The 21,508-nt window shown below is 37.2% G+C and overlaps 1 protein-coding gene and 1 pseudogene across 4 annotated transcripts in view; one reads left to right on the top strand and one right to left on the bottom strand.

Annotated features, from left to right (window-relative positions):
- The window catches only part of LRBA (LPS responsive beige-like anchor protein), a 746,578-nt gene that overhangs the window by 459,067 nt on the left and 266,003 nt on the right, over positions 1 to 21,508 (bottom strand). For all 4 annotated transcript variants that reach the window (XM_074396837.1, XM_074396836.1, XM_010338615.3 and 1 more), the window contains one exon: positions 16,967 to 17,075. In XM_074396837.1, coding sequence (XP_074252938.1) covers positions 16,967 to 17,075 — 109 coding nt within the window. The remainder of the gene's footprint in view (positions 1 to 16,966; positions 17,076 to 21,508) is intronic.
- LOC120367741 (protein archease pseudogene) lies at positions 3,070 to 3,568 on the top strand (annotated as a pseudogene).

Here is a 21,508-nt window from a genome sequence, read left to right as displayed (position 1 = left end):
TTACTATATTTGCCAGGCATAGTGGCTCATATATGTAATCCCAACACTTTGGGAGACTTAAGCTCAGGAGTTTGAGACCAGCCAGGGCAATATGACAAACCCCATCTCTACAAAAAAAAAAATTAGCCAGGCATGGTGGTGTGCACCAGTAGTCCAAGATACTCAGGCGGCTGAGACAGGAAGATCACTTGAATACAGGAGTCTCAGGCTGCAGTGAGCCAAGGTCACACCACTACATTCCAGCCTGGGTGACACAGTGAGACTCCATCTCAAAATAGTAATAGTAATAATAATAATCAGTGCTTTCATGGTCTTTATTTAATTTTTTAAAGTCTCCATTTTTATTACTTCAAAAAAACTAAGAGACTACCTGGTTTGCAGTTCTACTGAAGCTAATAACAAGTGAGTTATACAGTATGTTAGATAAAATTCAGAGCAACATTGGCCCACATAACATTTGAAAATTCTTACTGAAGAGGATTTTAACTACAAGTAAAATAATTAATAATCATCAGCAGCACATACATTATACAGATGTATCACATTCGTTTAAAGAAACTAAAATTCTGAAAGACAAGATTCTTTACCAAAATGATTGCCAGGAAATGTGTATATTCACACATGCACAATGTTTACAAGACAAGGTACAATGTCTCTGCCTGACATAATTTTTTCATAAATATTCTGTTTATAACTGTAAGATTAAGAAACAAAGTTAAGATGTACAACTAATCAATGATGTCATGACATTCATGGAACCTCTCTGTAAATCAAAAGCATAAAATGTCAAGGACATCCCACTCCAATGATAACCACGCAATGAACTAAAGAGATACACATTTCAGATCTACACTGTCATCAACCCTTTGATAATAAATGAAACAAGTCAGCTACTTTACAACCACAAATGGTACATTAAATACATGACAACATCTCTTTTTTGCAGAAGAAGGTAACTAGCAGTAGTTAAATTCAGTTATATTATGAAGCATGAATTCAAGGCTGAATATAGATAACCTTTAAAATATAAGCTGTCTCAAAAAAAATGCCTCATCCTGTAGAGTACTGTTTAAGAGCTATTAGTTAGAAAATGAGCATGATTTGATGAATTGAAGTTTGCTGGAAAAGGGTAAATACTAGTAGACATAAGAAAAAATAAACGTTTCCTCTCTTAAAATGGACTCTGATGTGAAAGAGATGAACAAATATATTTTCTTCACTAAAATTTTAAGTAATAACATTCATTTGAAAATATTTCTGGTTTTATTTAGATTTTTTAGTATAATGTCTTATAATATTACTATAAAATATTGCAAATTTCACTGCATAATAATGATTAAAATGAAAAACTATATTGGACAAAACATAAAATTAAATAGCTCAGAATAAAACTGCAACGTATTCCAGGACTAAATCCTATTCACCCATTCTATAGAAATCTACTAAAATTTGAACCAAATTCATAAATTAGTAATTGGGAGACAAATTAACTGGATCTGAATCTCTAGGGTATTTCTGCTTTATGCTATTTTCAAACTTATAAAATGGGGGATAATAACAGTACTATCTCAGAGGTTTGTTTTAAGAATGAAATTAGTTAATACTTCTACACACCTCTAGGAGCTCCTGATATAAATAAGGATTCCTGAAATATTAGCTACTATTGGCACCATCATTCCTTACCTAAAATGAAAATATATATACTGTTCAGATAAAATCAATTTAATCTCTTGTACAACAGAGTGTTTTAGAAATATTTCTTCAATTTTCCATTGCACATTTCCACCTTCTTCATTCTCTTTCATGCATACACCAATTCCACAAGTTTACTCCTTCATCATTCTCTCTCATTCATACACAAAAGAACACATACACCACCCACCACCACAATCATTAAATTTCAAATTTAAAAAAGTACAATCTTAGCCCACGGTTACAAAAAAAAAAAAAAAAAACTTATCCATAATTAATTAGAAAGTGCACTAAAAGACAGATTCTAGGTTAGGATGGTCGGCTGATATTCCAATCATATTGTTTTCCTTCCTTCAATTCCTAAAAACAAATTAGCAAAAAATAAAAATAAAAAATAAAAAAAAAAATTTTTAAAAATAATGAAACAATTTAAGCAACACACCATAAATCACCAAACATTAAAAAATTGGTTGACAAGGGGAACAAAAACAAACTGGTTCTAGAACTAAGGGAGCAACAAAGCTCAGTTCTTAATCATGTCCTCATGCCCCCCAAATCAATATTGCTAAGTTGACAAAATTCTGGTAATTTTCTTCATGCCTTCAAATATGGAGAGAAACAAACTGAGTAGGTAACATTACCTCTCTCCTCTTCTAACTGGAGATGCCAGAGAAACCTACAGAGCAAATACCGGTGAAGCAAGAAATTGAAAAATTGGGCTGATTCACTACAACTGAAGTAAACTCTACTACTCTTCTCCCTTAAACGACTGAGGAAAATAATTCAAAGCCTTAGCACATTTCCCCATGAGAACTGTCTGTAGTCTAATGAGATAGAATGAACGTGGTAGAAAATATTTAACAAAATCTTACAGAGAAAAAACTGAGTTATTCTAAGAATGTCTCCTCACCTATCTCAAATAAGCTCTTTCTCTTCATGATAGGCTACAGGATATTATGCGCTCCCCCTGCCCCCAAAAAAGTCAAGCAACTAAGGAATAACTAATAGATGTGAAAGACAAACATATATCTAACATAAGATTATTAAGTGTCACTAAGTAAGGAAAAAGAAAGTGAAAAGGTTATTTCAAACTATAATCTAAAAAATTTCCTAAGAACTGAAGGAAAAACCAGAATCTGCCAATTTTAATAAGAAATTATGTCTCAGGATAATTTGACAAATAATGTTCAATACTGAGCCATCTTGCTCTTAAAGAATTTTGTCAACAAAGAAATCTCATTCAGAAGACACAAAAAGCAAATTAAAAATTGAGGGAAAATATCAGAGTATCCTCTGAAAGCAACATTTAAAGTCTGAAGTTAATAAAGTAATGTCTACAAAGTTCTAACGGCTTTCAAGTGTTAGCCAACAATATCAAGCAGGGCAGTCATGGCATAGGAAGAGGGACATGTTAGAGATTACAATTTGACTGAGGAACAGAAGGCGATCGAGGCCAAGTATCCTCCAGTCAGTAGGAATTATGAGTACTTGGATCATATGGCGGGTATCCAGTTACAGGCATGGAGAGATTCTCTGGAGGAAGCATTTGAGCAATGTGCAGTGACCATGTTTGGTTACATGACAAATACTGGGGCTGTGGAGCCTCTACAAACAGTAGAAGTAGAAACCCAAGGAGTTCTTTCTTTTCTTTTTCACTTTTCAGATGAGTAACTTTATATGTCCAATGCTCATACTCCAAGAATTGAAAGTACTTTGTATTGATCAAAGAAATTTCAGATTACAATCAATTGGGTGGAGAGAAGAATTTTCATTGTCCAAGCACTCTCAGGGAATAGAAGTCAAAGCTATAACATACTTAGCAGTGCAGGTCTATAGTACAGAGAAGCCAGAAGTTTTTGTGATCATTGACATTTAAGATGAAAAAGAAAAGACTCCTATGAAGAACTGTTTTTTTTCTCTTCCTGTTGAAAAGACACTGTGAATTAAATTCTACAGTATTTTTTGATATATGGAAATTATAGAACAGAATTTTATCTTTTTTTTTTTTTGAGGCAGAGTCTTGCTCTGTCACCCAGGCTGGAGTGCAGTGGCATGATCTTGCCTCACTGTAGTCTCTTCCTTCCAGGTTCAAGCAATTCTCATGCCTCAGCCTCCTTAGTATTTGGGACTACAGGCATGTGCCACCATACCCCACTAATTTTTGTATTTTTAGTAGAGAAGGGGTTTCACCTTGTTGGACAGGTTGGTCTTGAACTCCTGACCTCAAATGATTCACCTGCCTTGGCCTCCGAAAGTGCTGGGATTACAGGCGTGAGCCACCACACCTGATAAGAAATTTACAACTTCAACTGTGACTTTCGGAAATGGAAAATCAGGGCACATCCTTGGTCTGTATTCCCCAAATAGTCACACTTTGAAGAATCCTTCAATTCCTAAGGGACAGTTATGATTCTCCATTTGTTGATTCTCTGCTGTGGCAGCAGGTGCCTCATGCCCTTCCATTGAAATGAGAGCCTTCCAGCCTCCCCCCAGAAAGGAACCCTGATGTCTGTAACAGCCTGGCACTAAATCCAATTTGGAAAAAAGAATAAATTGAGAAAATATATTTCTTTTTTTTTTTTTTTTAAGTTTAATAGGCAAGAGAAACAAGAAGAAAGCTCCCCTGTGTAGAGGGAGGGGTTTCCAAATGGATCTCCCGGTTCACAGTGGGATGCATTCGATTTTATAGAGGGGCTTCAGGATGTGGTGACTAATTTACTTAGGGCCTAGTGGATTGGTTGGACCAGGTATGCCACTTAGTCTGCAAAGAGGCTGGCCATCTCACCCCAATCTTTTATCAGGCAGATGGAGTCTCTACCTGGCTGGTGCTGTGACACCCACACCCATGGCAACAAAGAGAAGGGAGAAGACCCCCATGTTTGATACATTTGCCTTCTGGCACACCTGCTGACATTCACCTATGCAAGCTTACAGCTTGCTTATCTATGCTTGCAGATTGAGTTTTCAGGCTGCTGTTTGTTAGAAAATAAAGAATTTGGGGGTTGCTTTTTATTGAGAAAATATATTTCTACACTCAGAAAAAATATATATAAAGTCAAGCAGAATGTCATTCAAATATAAAGACAGCAAGCAAATATTCTTAAACATGGACAAACTTCAATTTTACAACATACATAAGCCAACTGTGGAAAAAAGGATAACCATGAAATGCGACCAATTAAGAACTGAGTCAAAATAAAGAATCTGGAAATTAAGTTACAACTAATAAAATGGGGGAAAATAAACAGTGTGTATTGAATTCACGTCAATAAAGAATAAATTCTCAAGTACTGTAAGAAATGTGATTATAAACATGAATGTTATAAATTTAAACAACATGAAAATTAAAATATAACTTTAAAAATTAGGAGGTGAGGGGACAGAAAAGGAACTTACAAGTGACTAATATCCTCAGCTTCCATAAGAGGGTGTGAATTGACATATGTAATATAAAAATCAACGATATCAGAGGAAGGTGGAGCAGGATGGCAGAATAGAGGCCCATCCCATTCGTCCACCCTGCTAAAACACCAAATTTTAACAACTATCTGCACACAGTAAAGCACCATCACAAGAACCAAAAATCAGGTGAGTGATCACAGTACTTGTTTTTAACTTTATATCGTGGAAAGAGGCACTGAGGAGGGGCAGGACTGAATTACTGATGTCACCTCTGCCCCATCGCCCAGCAGTGGCCATGCATCACAGAGAGAAACTGCACTTTGGGGAAGGAGAGCTCAGTAACTGGGGGACTTTATATTGAATCTCAGTGCTGCCCTGTCACAGCAGAGAATAAAGCCATCTGGGCTCCTTCCAGGAAGTAAACATGTGGACTCACCCTGGCCAGAGGGGAAATCACACATCCCTGGGGTCAGAACATTGTTCTTGGCAAGCTTCTCTACCCCAGCTAAAGTACTCTGGGATCCTAGATAAGCTTGAAAGGCAGTCTAGGACACAAAGACTGAAATTTCTAGGCAACTACTAGTGCTAGACTGGGCTTAAGGCCAGTGAAGTAGGGTGGCATGTGACCTAAGAGAGACACCAGCTTGCATGGTTAACGAAGTACTTGCACCATCACTGCCCCAACCCCAGGCAGTGAAGCTCATAGCAATCAAAGTTACTCCTTCCTTCTGCTTAAGGAGAGGAGAGAAAAGAGTAAAGAGAACTTTGACTTGCATCTTGGATACCAGCTCAGCCACAGTAGGATAGGGCACCAGGCAGAGTCATGAGGCCTCATTCCAGGCCTTAGCTTTCAGATGATATTTCATTTCTAGAAACCCCCTGGACCAAAAGGGAACCCACTACCTTGAAGGTAAGGACTCAGTTCTGGTAGGATTTATGACCTGCAGATTAAAGAACCCTTGTGCCCTGAATAACCAGGAGTGATATCCAAGGGAATATACCGTAGGTCTTGGGCTCTGAGACTTGCTAGCTTCAGGGGTGACCCAGCATATTCCCAGCTATGGTACCTACAATGAAATACTACTAATGTTTCAGAAAAGCAGAGAGAAAAGTAAAGGGAATTTTATCTTGTATCCTAGGTACTAGCTTGGCTACATGGGGGCAGAGCAATAAGCTGGCTCTTGGGGTCCCAAAGTCCAGGCTTAGGCTCTTGGACAGCATTTCTGGACCTGCTCTGGGACAGAAGGGAGTTCACTGCCCTGAAGAGTGAGTCACAGGCCTGGCAGCATTCACCATAAGCTGACTGAAGAGCCCCTAGGCTCTCAGTAAGTCTCAGTGGTGGCCTGGAGGAACCGCCTATTGATGGTAGGAGTGGCCACAGGGAGAGGCACTTCTGCTGGTAGAAAGTAAAGGAAAGATTAGGAAAGACTTTGTATTTTGGCTTGAGTGCAGGCATAACCACAGTAGAATAGAGTATCAGGTAAATTGCTAAGATGTTTAACTCTAATCCCTGGCTCCCAGGCAGCACCTTTGCACATTACAGGAGCCTGTGGGAACTCATGGCCCTGAAGGGAAGGAACTTGGGTAAGACCCAATGCTGTGCAAGCTTCAGGTCTAAATCAGTGCAGTCCTAGTGGTGTTGGCCACAGACTTACTTGCATCACCACACCCCCAGTTCCAGGTGGCTCAGCAAAGAGAGATAGATTCTGTTTATATGAGAGAAAGAAAGGAAAAAGAACAAGAGCCTCCAGCTGGTAATCCAGATAGTTCTTCCACATCTTATATAAGACCATCAAAATGGTAAATAACAGCTTTAAATAACAGGTTATAAGGTTGTGTTGGCAAGCCTTGTAATAATGCCAAATTGAAATAAATACAATGAGTACAGAAAATATAAAAAGAAATTAAATCATACCACCAGAGAAAATCACCTTCGCTAAAAGGAAGACAAGGAAGGAAAAAAGGAAGAGAAGTCCACAAAGCAACCAGAAAGCAAGTAACAAAATGGCAGGAGTAAGTCTCTACTTATCAATAATAACATTATATGTAAATGGACTAAACTCTCCAATCAAAAGAAATAAAGTGGCTGAATGAATGAAAAAACAAGACCTAATGATCTGTTGCTTATAAGAAACACGCTTCACTTATAAAGATACAAATAGAATGAAGATAAAGGGATGAAAAAAGATATTCCAAGCCAGTGGAAATAAAACAGAGCAGACGTAGCTACATTTAATCAAACAAAACAGATTTCAAGAAAAAAAAATGTAAGAAGAGACAAAGAAGGTCATTATATAGCGATAAAGGGTTCAATCCAGCAAGAGGATATAATGATTGTAAATAAATATGCACTGTATTAGTCCATTTTGACATTGCTATAGAGAACTACCCGAGACTAGGTAATTTATAAAGGAAAGAGATTTAATTGACTCACAGATCCACATTGTTGGGAGGCCTCAGGAAACTTACAATCATGGTCAAAGGGGAAACTGGTGTCTTCTTCACAAGTTGGCAGAAAAGAGAAGAGCAAAGGAGGAATTTCCAAACACTTATAAAACCATAAAATCTCATGAGAACTCACTCATTATTATGAGAACAACATGGAAGAAACTGCCCCCAGTGATCCAATCACTTCCCTCCCTTGACACATGGGGATTACAATTCAAAATGAGATTTCTGTGGGAACACAGAGCCAAACAATATCATGCACCCAACACTGGAGCAACCAAATATATAAGGAAAATATTATGAGAACTAAAGAGAGAGACAGACTACAATACAATAATAGGGACATCAAAACATACCACTTTCAGCAATGGACAGATCTCATAGACAAAAAAAAAGAAAACAGCAGACTTCATCTGCACTGCAAAACAAGTGGACCTAACAAATATTTACAGAACATTTCACCCAATGGCTGCAGAATACACATTCTTCTCCTCAGTACATGGATCATTCTCAAGGACAGATCATATATTAAGTCACAAAACAAGTCCTAAAACAGTCAAAAAAACTGAAATATCAGGCATCTTCTATGACCACAATGAAATATAACTACAAATTAATAATAAGAGAAATATTAGGCCACACACAGTGGCTCACACCTGTTAAATCCCAGCACTTTCGGAGGCCCAGGCTGGCAGATCATGAGGTCAGCAGTTCAAGACCAGCCTGGCCAATATGGTGAAACCCTGTCTCTACTAGAAAAATAATATTAATAATACAAAAACTAGCCAGCCGTGGTAGCATGCACCTGTAGCCCCAGATACTCAGGAGGTGGAGGTAGATGAATTGCTTGAACCCAGGAGGCAGAGGTTGCAGTAAGCCGAGATCCTGCTACTGCACTCCAGCCTGGAAAACAGAGTGAGACTCCATCTCAAAAAAATAAATAAGAGTAATATTAAAAACTATAGAAACATATTGAAATTAAACAATATGTTCCTGAATCACCAGTGTAACAATGAAGAAGTTAAAAATGAAATTGAAAAATTTCTTCAAACAAATGATAATAAAAACACAACATACTAAAACATATAGGATACAGTGGAAGCACTATTAAGAAGGAAATTTGGCTGGGCACGGTGGCTCATGTCTGTAATCCCAGCACTTTGGGAGGCCGAGGCAGGCGGATCACAAGGTCAATAGATCGAGACCATCCTGGCCAACATGGTGAAACCCCATCTCTACTAAAATACAAAAATTAGCTGGGCCTGGTGGTGAGTACCTGTAGTCCCAGCTACTTGGGAGCGTGAGGCAGAAGAATTGCTTGAACCTGGGAGGTGGAGGTTGCAGTGAGCCGAGATCACGCCACTGCACTTTAGCCTGGTGTCTAGTGACAAAGCGAGACTCGGTCTCAAAAAAAAAAAGAAAAGAAAAGAAAAGAAAAAAGAAAATTTATGACTGGGCGCAGTGGCTTATGCCTATAATCCCAGCACTTTGGGAGGCCGAGGCAGGCGGGTCATGAGGTCAGGAGATCAAGACCAACCCGGCTAACATGGTGAAACCCCATCTCTACTAAAAATACAAAAATTAGCCAGGTATGGTGGCACACACCTGTAGTCTCAGCTACTCTGGAGGCTGAGGCAGGAAAATCACTTAGAACCCAGGAGAAGGAGGTTGCAGCAGTGAGCCAAGATCGTGCCACTGCACTCCAGCCTGGGGGAAAGAGCAAGACTCCGTCTCAGAAGAAAAAAAAAGGAGGTTATATCTATAAATGCCAGCATCAAAAAAAGAAAATAATCTAATAATGCATCTTAAAGAACTAAAAAAGAGCAAACTGAACTCAAAATTAGAAGCAATAATAAAGTTCAGAGCAGAAATAAATGAATTTGAAATTAAAAAAACAATACAAAAGATCAATGAAAAAAAAAGTTGGTTTCTTGAAAAACATGAAATTGACAAACTTTTAGTGAGAAGAAAAAGAAAAGATCCAAATAAATAAAATCAGATATAAAAAAGGAGACATTATAACTGATACTGTAGAAATTCAAAGGATCATTAGTGGCTACTATGAGCAACTATATGCCAATAGTTGGAAAATCTGGAAGAAATGGATCAATTCCTAGATACATAAACCTACCAAGATTGAACCACTAAGAAATCTAAAACCTGAACAGACGAATAACAAGTGACAAGAGTGAAGCCTTAATAAAAAGTCTGCCAGTAAAGAAAAGCCTGGGGTCAGATGGCTTCACTAAATTCTACCAAACATTTTAAGAACACCAATCCTATTCTAAGTATTCCAAAAAACAGACAGGAGGGAAGAATTCCACATTCATTCTACAAGGCCAATATTACCAAAACCAAAAACATAGATATATAAAAAAAGAAAACTACAGGCCAATATCACTAATGAATATTAATGCAAAAATCCTCAACAAAATACTAGCAAATTGAATTTTAAAATACCTTAAAAAGATCATTAATCATGATGAAGTAGGATTTATCCCAGGGATGCAAGAATGGTTCAATATATGCAAATCAATCAGTGTGAGACACCATATCCACAGAATGAAGGATAAAAAAGATATGATCATTTCAGTTGATGCTAAAAAAGCATTTGATAAAGTGCAACATTACTTCATGATAAAAACTCTCAGAAAAAAAAAAAACTGATACAAATGGAATATGCCTTAACATAATAAGCCATATATGACAGACCCACAACCAGTATTATACTGAACAGAAAAAACTGAAAGCATTTAAATTGGAAAGGAGTAAGTCAAATTATCTTTATTTGCAGATTGTTTGATCTTATTTTTAGAAAAACCTAGAGTCCACCAAAAACTATTAGAACTGATAAACAAATTCAATAAAGTTGCAGTAAACAAAAATCAACATACAAAAATGAGTAGTGGCTGGGCACAATGGCTCACGCCTGTAATCCTAGAACCTTGAGAAGATAAGGAAGTGAATTGCTTGAGCCCAGGAGTTCAAGACCAGCTGGGCAACATGGTAAAACCCTGTCTCTATAAAAAAATACAAAAATTAGCTGGGCATGGTGGCACATGCCTGTAGTACCAGCTACTCAGGATACTGAGGTGGGCAGACTGATTGAGCCCAGGAGTTCAAGGCTACAGTGAGCTATGACTGTGTCACTCCACCCTAGCCCGGGTGAAAGAGTGAGATCCTGTCTCAACCAATCAATTAATAACAGTAACATATGTATATGCCAACAGTGAACAAACTGAACATGAATTCAAAAAAGTAATTCCCTTTACAATAGCCACATTTAAAATTAAATACCTAGGAATAAATTTAACAAAAGAAGTGAAAGATCTCTATAATAAAAACTATAAATCACTGATAAAAGAAATTGAAGAGAATACCAAAAAATGGAAGAACATTCCATGTTTATGGATTGGAAAATCAACGCTGTTAAAATATCCATACTACACAAAGCAATCTACAGATTCAATGCAATCTCTATCAAAATACCAATGACATTCTTCAAGGAAATCGAATAAATAATCCTAAAATTTATGTGGAATCACAAAAGACTGAAAATAACCAAAGCTATCCTGAGCAAAAAGAATAAAATTGGAGGAATCAGATTATCTGACTTCAAATTATACTACTGAGTTATAGTAACCAAAACAGCATGGTATTGGCATAGAACCAGACACATAAACCAATGGAACAGAAAGAGAACCCAGAAACAAATTCACATCGCTACAGGCAATAAATTTTCAGCAAATGTGCCAAGAACATACATTGGGAGAAAGACAGTCTCTTCAATAAATGGCACAGGGAAAATTAGTTATCTATATGCGGAAGACTGAACCTTAATTCGTACCTCACACCTTATGCAAAAATCAAATCAAAATGGATTAAAGACTTAAATCTAAGACTTCAAACTATGAAACTACTACCAAAAAAAACTGAAGAAACTCTCCAGGACATTGGTCTAGGCAAAAGAATTTCTTTAGTAATACCCCATAGTTGCAAGCAACCAAAGCAAAAACGGATAGTTGGGATCACATCAAGTTAAAAAGCTACTGCACAGCAAAGAAAACAGTCAATGAAGTAAAGAGACAACCCAGAGAATGGGAGAAAATATTTGCATTTGCAAACTACCCATGTGACCAGGGATTAATAACCAGAATATAAAAGAAACTCAACAACTCTATAGGAAAAAAAAAAAATCGAATAATCCAATTTTAAAACGGATTTGAATAGACACTTCTCAAAATAAGATGTATAAATGGCAAACAGGCATATGAAAAGGTGTTCAGGCTGGGCACTATGGCTCATGCCTGTAACCCCAGAACTCTGGGAAGCTGAGGCGAGCAGATCACTTGAGGCCAGGAGTTCGAGACCAGCCTGGCCAACATGGCAAAATCCCATCTCTACTAGAAATACAAAAATTAGCTGGGTGTGGTGGCACAGGCCTGTAATCCCAGCTCCTCAGGTGGCTGAGCCATGAGAATTTCTTGAACCAGGGAGGTGGAGGTTGCAGTGAGCCAAGATCGCATCACTGCACTCCCGTGTGGGTGATAGAGTGAGCCTCTGTCTCAAAAAAAAGAAAGAAAGAAAGAAAGAAAAGATATTAAAGGGCCGGTCACTGTGACTCATGTCTGTAATCCCAGCACTTTGGGAGGCCTAGGCAGGTGGATCACCTTAGGTCAGGAGTTCGAGACCAGCTTGATCAACATGGTGAAACTCCATCTCTACTAAAAATACAAAAATTAGCTGGGCGTGGTGGTGCAGACCTGTAATCCAAACTACTTGGGTGGCTGACCCATGAGAATTGCCTGAACCAGGGCAGTGGAGGTTGCAATGAGCCAAGATCACATCACTGCACTTCAGCCTGGGTGATAGAGCAAGACTCTGTCTCCAAAAACAAAAAAAGAAAACAAAACAACATCACTGATCATCAGAGAAATGCAAATCAAAACTACAATGAGATATCATCTCACTCCAGTTAAAATGACTTGTATCCAAAAGACAGGTAATAACAAGCACTGTCGAGAATGTGGAGAAAAAGGAAATCTCATCACTACTGGTGGAGTGTAAATTAGTAAAAACCACTATGGAGAACAGTCTGGAGGTCCCTCAGAAAACTAAAATAGAGCTACCATATGATTCAGTAATCATCCCACTGGATTGCTGGAAATCAGCATATTTAAAAGACATCTGTACTCCCATTTGTGATGCAGCACTGTTTACAACAGCTAAGATTTGGATACAATCTATATATCTAGCAAAAGATGAATGGATAAAAGAAAGTGAGGTACTTACACACAAGGGGGTACTATTCAGCCATAAAAAGGAATGAAATCCTTTCATGTGCAACAACATGAATGAAAATGGAGATCATTATGTTAAGTGAAATAAGTTATGCATAGAAAGACAAACAGTGCATGTTCTCACTTATTTGTGGGATCTAAAAAATCAAAACAATTCCAATCATGCAGAGAGACAGTAGAAAGATGGTCCCCAGAGGCTAGGAAGGGTAGTAAGGGTATCACAGGGAGGTGGAGATGATCAACAGGTATTAAAAAAAATCAGAATAAATGAATAAGATCTAATATTTGATAGCACAACAGGAGACAACAGTCAATGATAATTTAATTGTGCATTTTAAAACAACTAAAAGGGTATATCTGGATTGTTTGTAACCCAAAAAATAAATACCTGAAGAGATGGATATCCAATATTTCATGAAGTGATTATTACGCACTGCATGCCTGTACAAAGTATCTCATGTACTATATAAATATATACACCTACAATGTATTCACAAATATTAAAAATAAAAGAATTAATAAAAAAATGACATGATTTCACTGAAAAGAATTAACTAAAATGGCTTGGTGAATTCTGTGTCAAAACTCATGTTTAAAAACTGAAGCCATCAACCTCTTAATTTGTTCATAATTTATTCACCTCCTATTCTTTCAGAAAATAATTTTCCTCTAGTTAAAAAATATTTCCTTGTTTTTTCTGTAATTATTTTGCTAAATTTTTATATAATACTGCAACAAATAGCCATCTGTACCCATCTTTACATATTATTTTTATTCCTAACATATATTCACAAAAATAGGATTACTTGGTAAATAGGCATTTGCATGTTTATGGGTGTCAATGTAATTATCTTAATAGTTTTGACCATATTGCTTTCCCATAAGACCAAAAATGTATATTCTGCTAGCAATACAAAAGAACAGCATTGTCCATTTCATCTCCCTTATTCTATTCAGCAGTACATTATCATTCTTTTTACAATCCAAGAATGAAAAATTGATAGATCATAATTTCTCTAATTTGCATTTTCTTAGATAGTTGTGTAAGTATCCTTTTCATATGTTTACTGGTCACTTTAGGTTCTTTTGTCAATTTCTAATTCATATCATCTGAATTTCTGTCTGTTGGGTGTTTTTCTTATAAGAATTATGAGTACAGCCGAGCATGGTGGCTCAAGCCTGTAATCCCAGCACTTTGGGAGGCTGAGGTGGGCAGATCACTTGAGGTCAGGAGTTCAAGTCCAGCCTGGCCAACACAGTGAAACCCCCATCTCTGTTAAAAAAATTAAAATTAGCCAAGCATGGTGGCAGGTACCTGTTGTCCCAGCTACTTAGAAGGCTGAGGCAGGAGAATCACGTGAATTGAGGAAGCAGTGAGCCTAGATCGTACAACTGCACTCCAGACTGGGCAACAGAGCGAGACTCCCTCTCAAAAAAAATAAAAGAATCATGAGTACAGTGAACATACTAATCATTTGTCAGTCATATATGTTATGTTTTTCCAAGTTGCTGATGGTATCTTTCCTCCACTTAATGTTATATATAATAATAGATGTCTACTTTTATATTTCTACTTTCAAAATAGCCTATATTTTGGTTACCAAATTCGCACATACGCCCAAGTTCTACAATTTTCCAAATATCTTTCTAAAGTATTTACCATGTCATCTTCCTCCCTATTGTTGGTTTCATCTGAAAGATCTTTAATATATGCTGTCTTTATAGTAGTGTTTTAATATCTGGAGACTCAAGTACATCTTCATGACTTTTTCACAAATTTTAGGATCTCATAAAAGCATTTATTTTCCAACATTAACTGAATATTTAAATAACCAAATATAATATTTGCACGTCTTAAATTTGTTATAAAGGAAATTTAAATGCCAAATCAACTCTACTGTTATTTTAATGCTGTGCTTAACTAATGAATACTACATTGACTTTACATATTAACTTGAGAAAAACAAGCATTTTGGTGACATAAAATTTTCTCTCTTTGGCTTGAAAAGACCCTATGGAGTCTTTTTTCCAGTTGGAAAACTGGAAAAATACAAGTAATGTTGTCACATTTAAGTAACAGCTTCCTGCCAATGTTAATTTTCTGATTTTGATAACTGTACCAGATTAAGACATGTGCTTAGGAAATTCCCACTGAAAAATTTCAAGGTAGAAGGTAATTGAGGGAATTCTGACTTTAACTTACTCTCAAATTCGGAAAAACAAAGCAAAAAGAGAAAGAGAACAAATGTAGTAAAACTTTAACAATCACTGGGAGAATGATGAACAGGAGAATGGTAAACAGGAGGATCTCTTGCTTTATATTCTTAAAACCTTCCTGAAAGTCTCAAGTTGTTTCAAACAAAAGTCTGATTTTCTCTCTCTCTCTCTCTCTCTCTCTCTCTCTCTCTCTCTCTCTCTCTCTCACACACACACACACACACACACACACATCCCCCAAGGCTCCAAGATAGACTACACATCCAGCATGGAATTAGTTTACATTTTAATGTATTTTCTTTAATAAAATTTTTTAGATTCATTCCAAAGAGCATGTGTACTTTTCTTGCAGAATTTGGCCCCAAAACATTGTTTTCATCATATCTGTGAATACACTATATTTCTGATTTTCATTCTTAGCTGGTTACTGTCAAAAGAAAACCGATTAATTTTTGGCGTAACTATCTCATATCTAACAATCCTAATACTCTCAACAAATTCTCTTATTAATTCTAGTAGAAAAATGTTCAAGATCCAGGTACACCTCAGGACACAGAAATTAGATTTTTCTAGACCACAGAATTAGAAATTTGAAAGTAATCTTATTTCTTTCTTTTCTAGCATTTATATTAGCTATATCTTACACTTGTAAGGACATCAAAAAATATGTTAACAACAGTGTAGTAGGTATCACCCATTTTTCCTGATTTTAAAAGAGATGACTTTAACCATTTAATTAAAATGATGTTTAATAGTCTTTACCATATTTATAGTGTTTTCTTATATAAATCTTTTTCTCAAAGTTTTAATAGAACTGGCTGCTAAAAACATGATATGCTTTGTTTTCTACATGTACTAATATCTTCATTTTTTTTCTATTTTAAATTTGTTGATATAACTTATTTTACAGGTAGATATCCTAAAATAAACCATTTTATAGTTCCAGTAAAAATTTTCAGTCATCATACTATATAATTCTTTACATTGATGAATTATATTATTCAAAGTTATAGTTTAAATTTTGTACTTATATTCTTAAGTGAAATTGGTCTTCTAGAATTTTATTTTTCTAGAATAACTTTCAGATTTACTGGCTGTATAAAATTCACTTGGAAGGTTTTTCATCTTTTCTAATATACCCGAAAAAACGTCAGCAACATATGAGTTTATCTGTTCTGGATATGTTAGAAGCCATACAGTGCTTTTTAATATTATTCCAATTCTATAGCAAATGTACTGCTTGTCAAAATTGTTTAGTTCAGCTTAGGTGAATCTGGGTCATTTCTATAGCTACAAAACCATTAATTTCTTCTAGGAATTTGTATTTCTTATACATGTTCAGACACAACTATTGAGATAAGCAAAGGTCCTGGGATAGGTCTATTACTCAGTCCTCTCCTATGAGAATCCAAGGAGAGAGGCGTATGCTCCCTCATTTTCTCAGCCACAAATACTATTATGCTCTCAAACCCTAAGGGTAGAGAAATTTCACACCTGTGTGTTCAGTTCCTCTCTAGAAACCTGGACAATCTTACCTTTGCCATACAGATTTTCCTTTCTGGCTAACTAGCTCTGTTTTGCACAGAGAAGACCAGCTCACTCACCAGTTTTCTTTATTGGGAAACTATCAGAGCCAAGACACAGGTCTGATTATTAAAATTAGGTCAGCCAAGCAAGAGGCTTCTCTTATCAAGCTTCTCTGGTAGCTCAACTGCAATTGAGACAACAGGGCTAAAGAGACAGTACTGTCTTCCCAGAACCCCCATGACTCTCCCATAAACCTAAATTTTAATTTTTTGATAATATGAATTTTTCTTTCTTTGGACCTGCCATTTTACCTGGACAATTTCCCATGATTATCATTAAAAAACAGTAAGCTCCTCACACCAACCACACGTGTAACCTACCTCAAATTCTGCATGTCTGTGAATATCTTCTGCTCTCTGCCTGCTCAGGATAAATTCAGCTTCATTTGCCACTCTTACTAGATGATCCTTCATTGTCTGGCTAAGCAACCTGTAAGAAATGAATGTTATCAGAAAAATATACTTAACTCTTCTCTTTGGACATCATATACAATGAGGTAGCATTATTTCACACTAAATGATCAAAGAATGTAACAGCAAAAGGTTATCATTCTGACAATAGCAGATTAGCTTCTATCAGACTAGCCATTTAACAAAAGCAACTAAAAGTGGTGGATTAAAGTTGCATCTTAATCTTTAAAATGCACTGGAAAGTTACCAAGGCAGCCAAAATTAACTACTAATGATCACAGAGAAGAAAGCACACAAGACATTCAGTGTAACTTCTTTTTACATTAAAGCATTTGCTATTCACAAGTGAGAAGAGAGAAGCTATACAGAGTTGTCACGAGTCTCACAACGGTAAATAGGAAAAAAATGAGGTTTGCAGTCTTTCAAGGTGGAAGAGTCCAAGAGTTATAGCAGGAACTGGGTGAACCCTAGAAAACCAGAAACAGACCAGCCAGCCAGGCCTCAAAACACTGAAACAGACCTTCAGAGAACACTTGGTGATGGGTATGTAGATTAACTGACAGCCAAAAAGCTAAGCAAAGCTTTCAAGATAAAGAGAAAAAAAATCAGAAATACGAATGCAGGAGGGCCATGGTAAAATCCCAGATTTTCAGAGAACCTCAGAAGGGCTACACACTAGGAGAGGGAAAACAAAAAAGGGCAAACTCTCACAAGAACTAAAAAAAAAACAAAACCCAGCTTCGAATCGATCAGTTCAGACCCTAAATTAATACAATCAGCTCTTAGTCTAACTGCTAATTAGAAACCAAAAGGAAATTCTTTCTAGAGGAAGATAATATCACAGAGACTGAAATTTACCCTTGCAATTTTAAAACACAATTTTCAGCATTCAGTCACCAACTAACAGACACGAGAGACAATATCAAATGAATGAAAACTAAACAGAAAGTGACTCACTTCTGGACATTAAAATAAATGTAGTTAATATGTTTAGAACTAATTGTACAATAGAGAATACCAGTAAAGAATGAAAACTGTAGAAGTACTGAACAAAACAAAATAAATAAATGTAAAAATAGATTACTGGGTTACCAAGCTCAGCCAAAAAAGAAAAAATTAACTGAAAGATAGGTCAATGACAACTACACTGAAAAACAGTAGGAAAAATGAATGAAAGGGGAGAGATTCAAGATGGCCAAACAGGAACAGCTCTGGAGTGCAGTTACCAGCGAGAAGAATACAGAGGGTGAGTGAACACCACATTTCCAAACAAGTTTTTACTGCTCACAGACCAGGAGATTCCCATGCCGAAAAGCGCCACGAGTTTCCAGCATGGCTATTTCCACCCGCGGTGCAGGTCTCCACAAAAAAACTCACACAAATCCAGGTCGCCGTTTCAACAGGCGTGTGAAACACCTGGGATACAGAGCCAGCCATTCAACTGAAAAAAAGGGGGCAGAAACAGGGAGCCAGGTGATCTGGCTTATCGAGTCCCACCAACCACAAAGACGAGCAACCTGAAACGCTCTAGACTGAGAGTTTTGCAGGAAAAACAGCTGGACCCAGGATGGTCCAGCTCAGTGGGGGAAAGGGCATCAGCCACTACCAAGGCAGTCCGCCATTACCAAGGCAGTCCACTATTACTAAGGCAGTTCTAACTGTACCTCTGTAAACAAAACCACAAGGAAGTTCACACAGCAGCTGGGTATAGCCCACAGCAGCTCAGCAAGGCCTCTGCTGGCGGAGTGACTAGACTACCACCTTGCTGGGTGGGGCACCCCTGAAAAAAGACAGCAGCATGTCAAGAACCTATAAATAAAGCCACACCTTCCCAGGACAGAGCATCTGGGAAAAAAGGCTGTTATAAGTTCCTCTGCAGCACACTTAAACATATCTGCCTAGAAGCTCTGAACAAAACGATGCAGCTCTGAACAAAACAATGGAGCTCACAGATCAGCACTTGAGCTCCTATAAGGTACAGATTGTCACCTCAAGCAGCTCTCTGACCCCTATATATCCAAAGAGACATCTCATAAAGGTGACATCTGGCAGGTACCTTCTGGGATGAAGGTAACAGAAGAAGAAACTGGCAGCAACCCTTACTGTTCTGCAGCTGCCACAGGTGATCCCCAGGCAAGCAGGGTCTAGAGTGGACCTCCAGCACTCCTAGAGCAGAGGGGCCTCACTCTTAGAAGGAAAGCTAAAAGAGAAAGAAGTAACTTCGACATCAACAAAATAGACATCCACTCAGAGACCTGATCTGAAAACTACCAACTACAAAGACCACAGGTAGATAAATCCACAAAGATGGGAAGAAACCAGCACAAACAGGATGAAAACACCAAAAATCAAAATGCCTCTCCTCCTTCAAGGGATCACAACTCCTCAGCAGCAAGGGAACAAAGCTGGATAAAGAATGGGTCTGATAAACTGACAGAAACAGGCTTCAGAAGATGGGTAATAACAAACATCCCTGAGCTAAAAGAACATGTTCTAACCCAATGCAAAGAAACTAAGAACTTGAAAAAACGTTAGACAAAATGTTAACAAGAATAAACAGCTTAGAGAAGAATATAAATGCCATGATGCAGCTGAAAAACACAGGAGAATTTTGTGAAGCACACATAAGTTTCAATAACTGAATCAACCAAGCAGAGGAAAGGATATCAGAGATTGAAGATCAACTCAATGAAATAAAATAAGAAGCCAAGATTAGAGAAAAAAAGAGTGAAAAGAAATGAACAAAGCCTGAAAGATACATGGGATTATGAGAAAAGACCTAATCTGCGTTTGATGGGTATACCTGAATATGACGGAGAGAACGAATCCAAGCTGGAAAACACTGTTCAGGATACTATCTAGGAGAACTTCCCCAACCTAGCAAGTCAGACCAACATTCAAGTCCAGGAAATACAGAGAACACCACAAAGATATTCCTCAAGAAGAACAACCCCAAGGCCCATAATCGTCAGATTTACCAGCATAGAAAAGAAGGGAAAAATGCTAAGGGCAGCCAGAGAGAAAGGCCAGGTTACCCACAAAGGGAAGCACATCAGACTCATAGCAGATCTCTCGGCAGAAATCCTACAAGCCAGAAGAGAGTGGGGGCCAACATTCAACAACCTTAAAGAAAAGACCTTTCTACCTAGAATTTCATATCCAGCCAAAATAAGCTTCATAAGCGAAAGAGAAATAAAATCCTTTAGGAACAACCAATTGCTGAGAGATTTCATCATTACCAAGCCTGCCTTACAAGAGCTCCTGAAAGAAGCACTAAACATAGAAAGGAACATAGCACCAGTCACTCCAAAAACGTACCAAACAGTAAAGACCATCAACACAATAAAGAAACTGCATTAACTAACAGACAAAATAGCCAGCTAGCATCAAAATGGCAGGATCAAATTCACACATAACAATATTAACCCTAAATGTAAATGGGCTAAATGCCCCAATCAAAAGACACGGACTAGGAAATTGGACAAAAAGCCAAAATGCATCAGTGTGCTGTATCCAGGAAACCCATCTCACATGCAAGGACACACATAGGTTCAAAATAAAGGGATAGAGGAAGACTCCCCAGGCAAATGGAGAGCAAAATAAATCAGGAGTTGCAATCCTAGTCTCTGATAAATAGACTTTAAATGAACAAAGATCAAAAGAGACAAAGAAGGGCATTACATAATGGCAAAATGATTGATGTAACAAAAAGAGCTATCGATCCTAAATATATACACACCCAATACAGGAGCACCAATGAACATAAAGCAAATTCTTAATAACCTACAAAGAGACTAGACTCCCACACCGTAATAGTGGGAGACTTTTAACAGTCTACTGTCAATATTAGACAGATCAACGAGACAGAAAATTAACAAGGATATCCAGGACATAAACTCAGATCTGGACCAAGCAAACCTAATAGACATCTACAGAACTCTCCACCTCAAATCCACAGAATACACATTCTTCTCAACATCACGTCGCACCTACTCTAAAACTGACCACATAATTGGAAGTAAATCACACCTCAGCATATGCAAAATAATGGAAATCATAACAAACAGTCCCTCAGACCAGAGTGCCATCAAATTAGAAATCAGGCTTAAGAAACTAACTCAGAACCACACAGCTTCATAGAAACTGAACAACTGGTTCTTGAATGTTAACTGGATAAACAATGAAATGAAGGCAGAAATAAAGATGTTCTTCAAAACCAATGAGAATGAATACACAATGTACCAGAATCTCTCAGACACATTTAAAGCAGTGCCTAGAGGAAAATTTATAGCAAGAAATGCCCACATGAGAATCAATGAAAGATCTAAAATCAACACCCTATTATCAAAATTTAAAGAGCTAGAGGAGCAAGATCAAAAAAATTAAAAAGCTAGCAGAAGACAAGAAATAACTAAGATCACAGCAGAACTGAAGAAGATAGACACACAAAAA

The sequence above is a fragment of the Saimiri boliviensis genome, chromosome 3 (genome assembly GCF_048565385.1).
Source record: "Saimiri boliviensis isolate mSaiBol1 chromosome 3, mSaiBol1.pri, whole genome shotgun sequence".
NCBI lineage: Eukaryota > Metazoa > Chordata > Mammalia > Primates > Cebidae > Saimiri > Saimiri boliviensis.
This window is presented reverse-complemented; position numbering and strand designations above follow the sequence as displayed.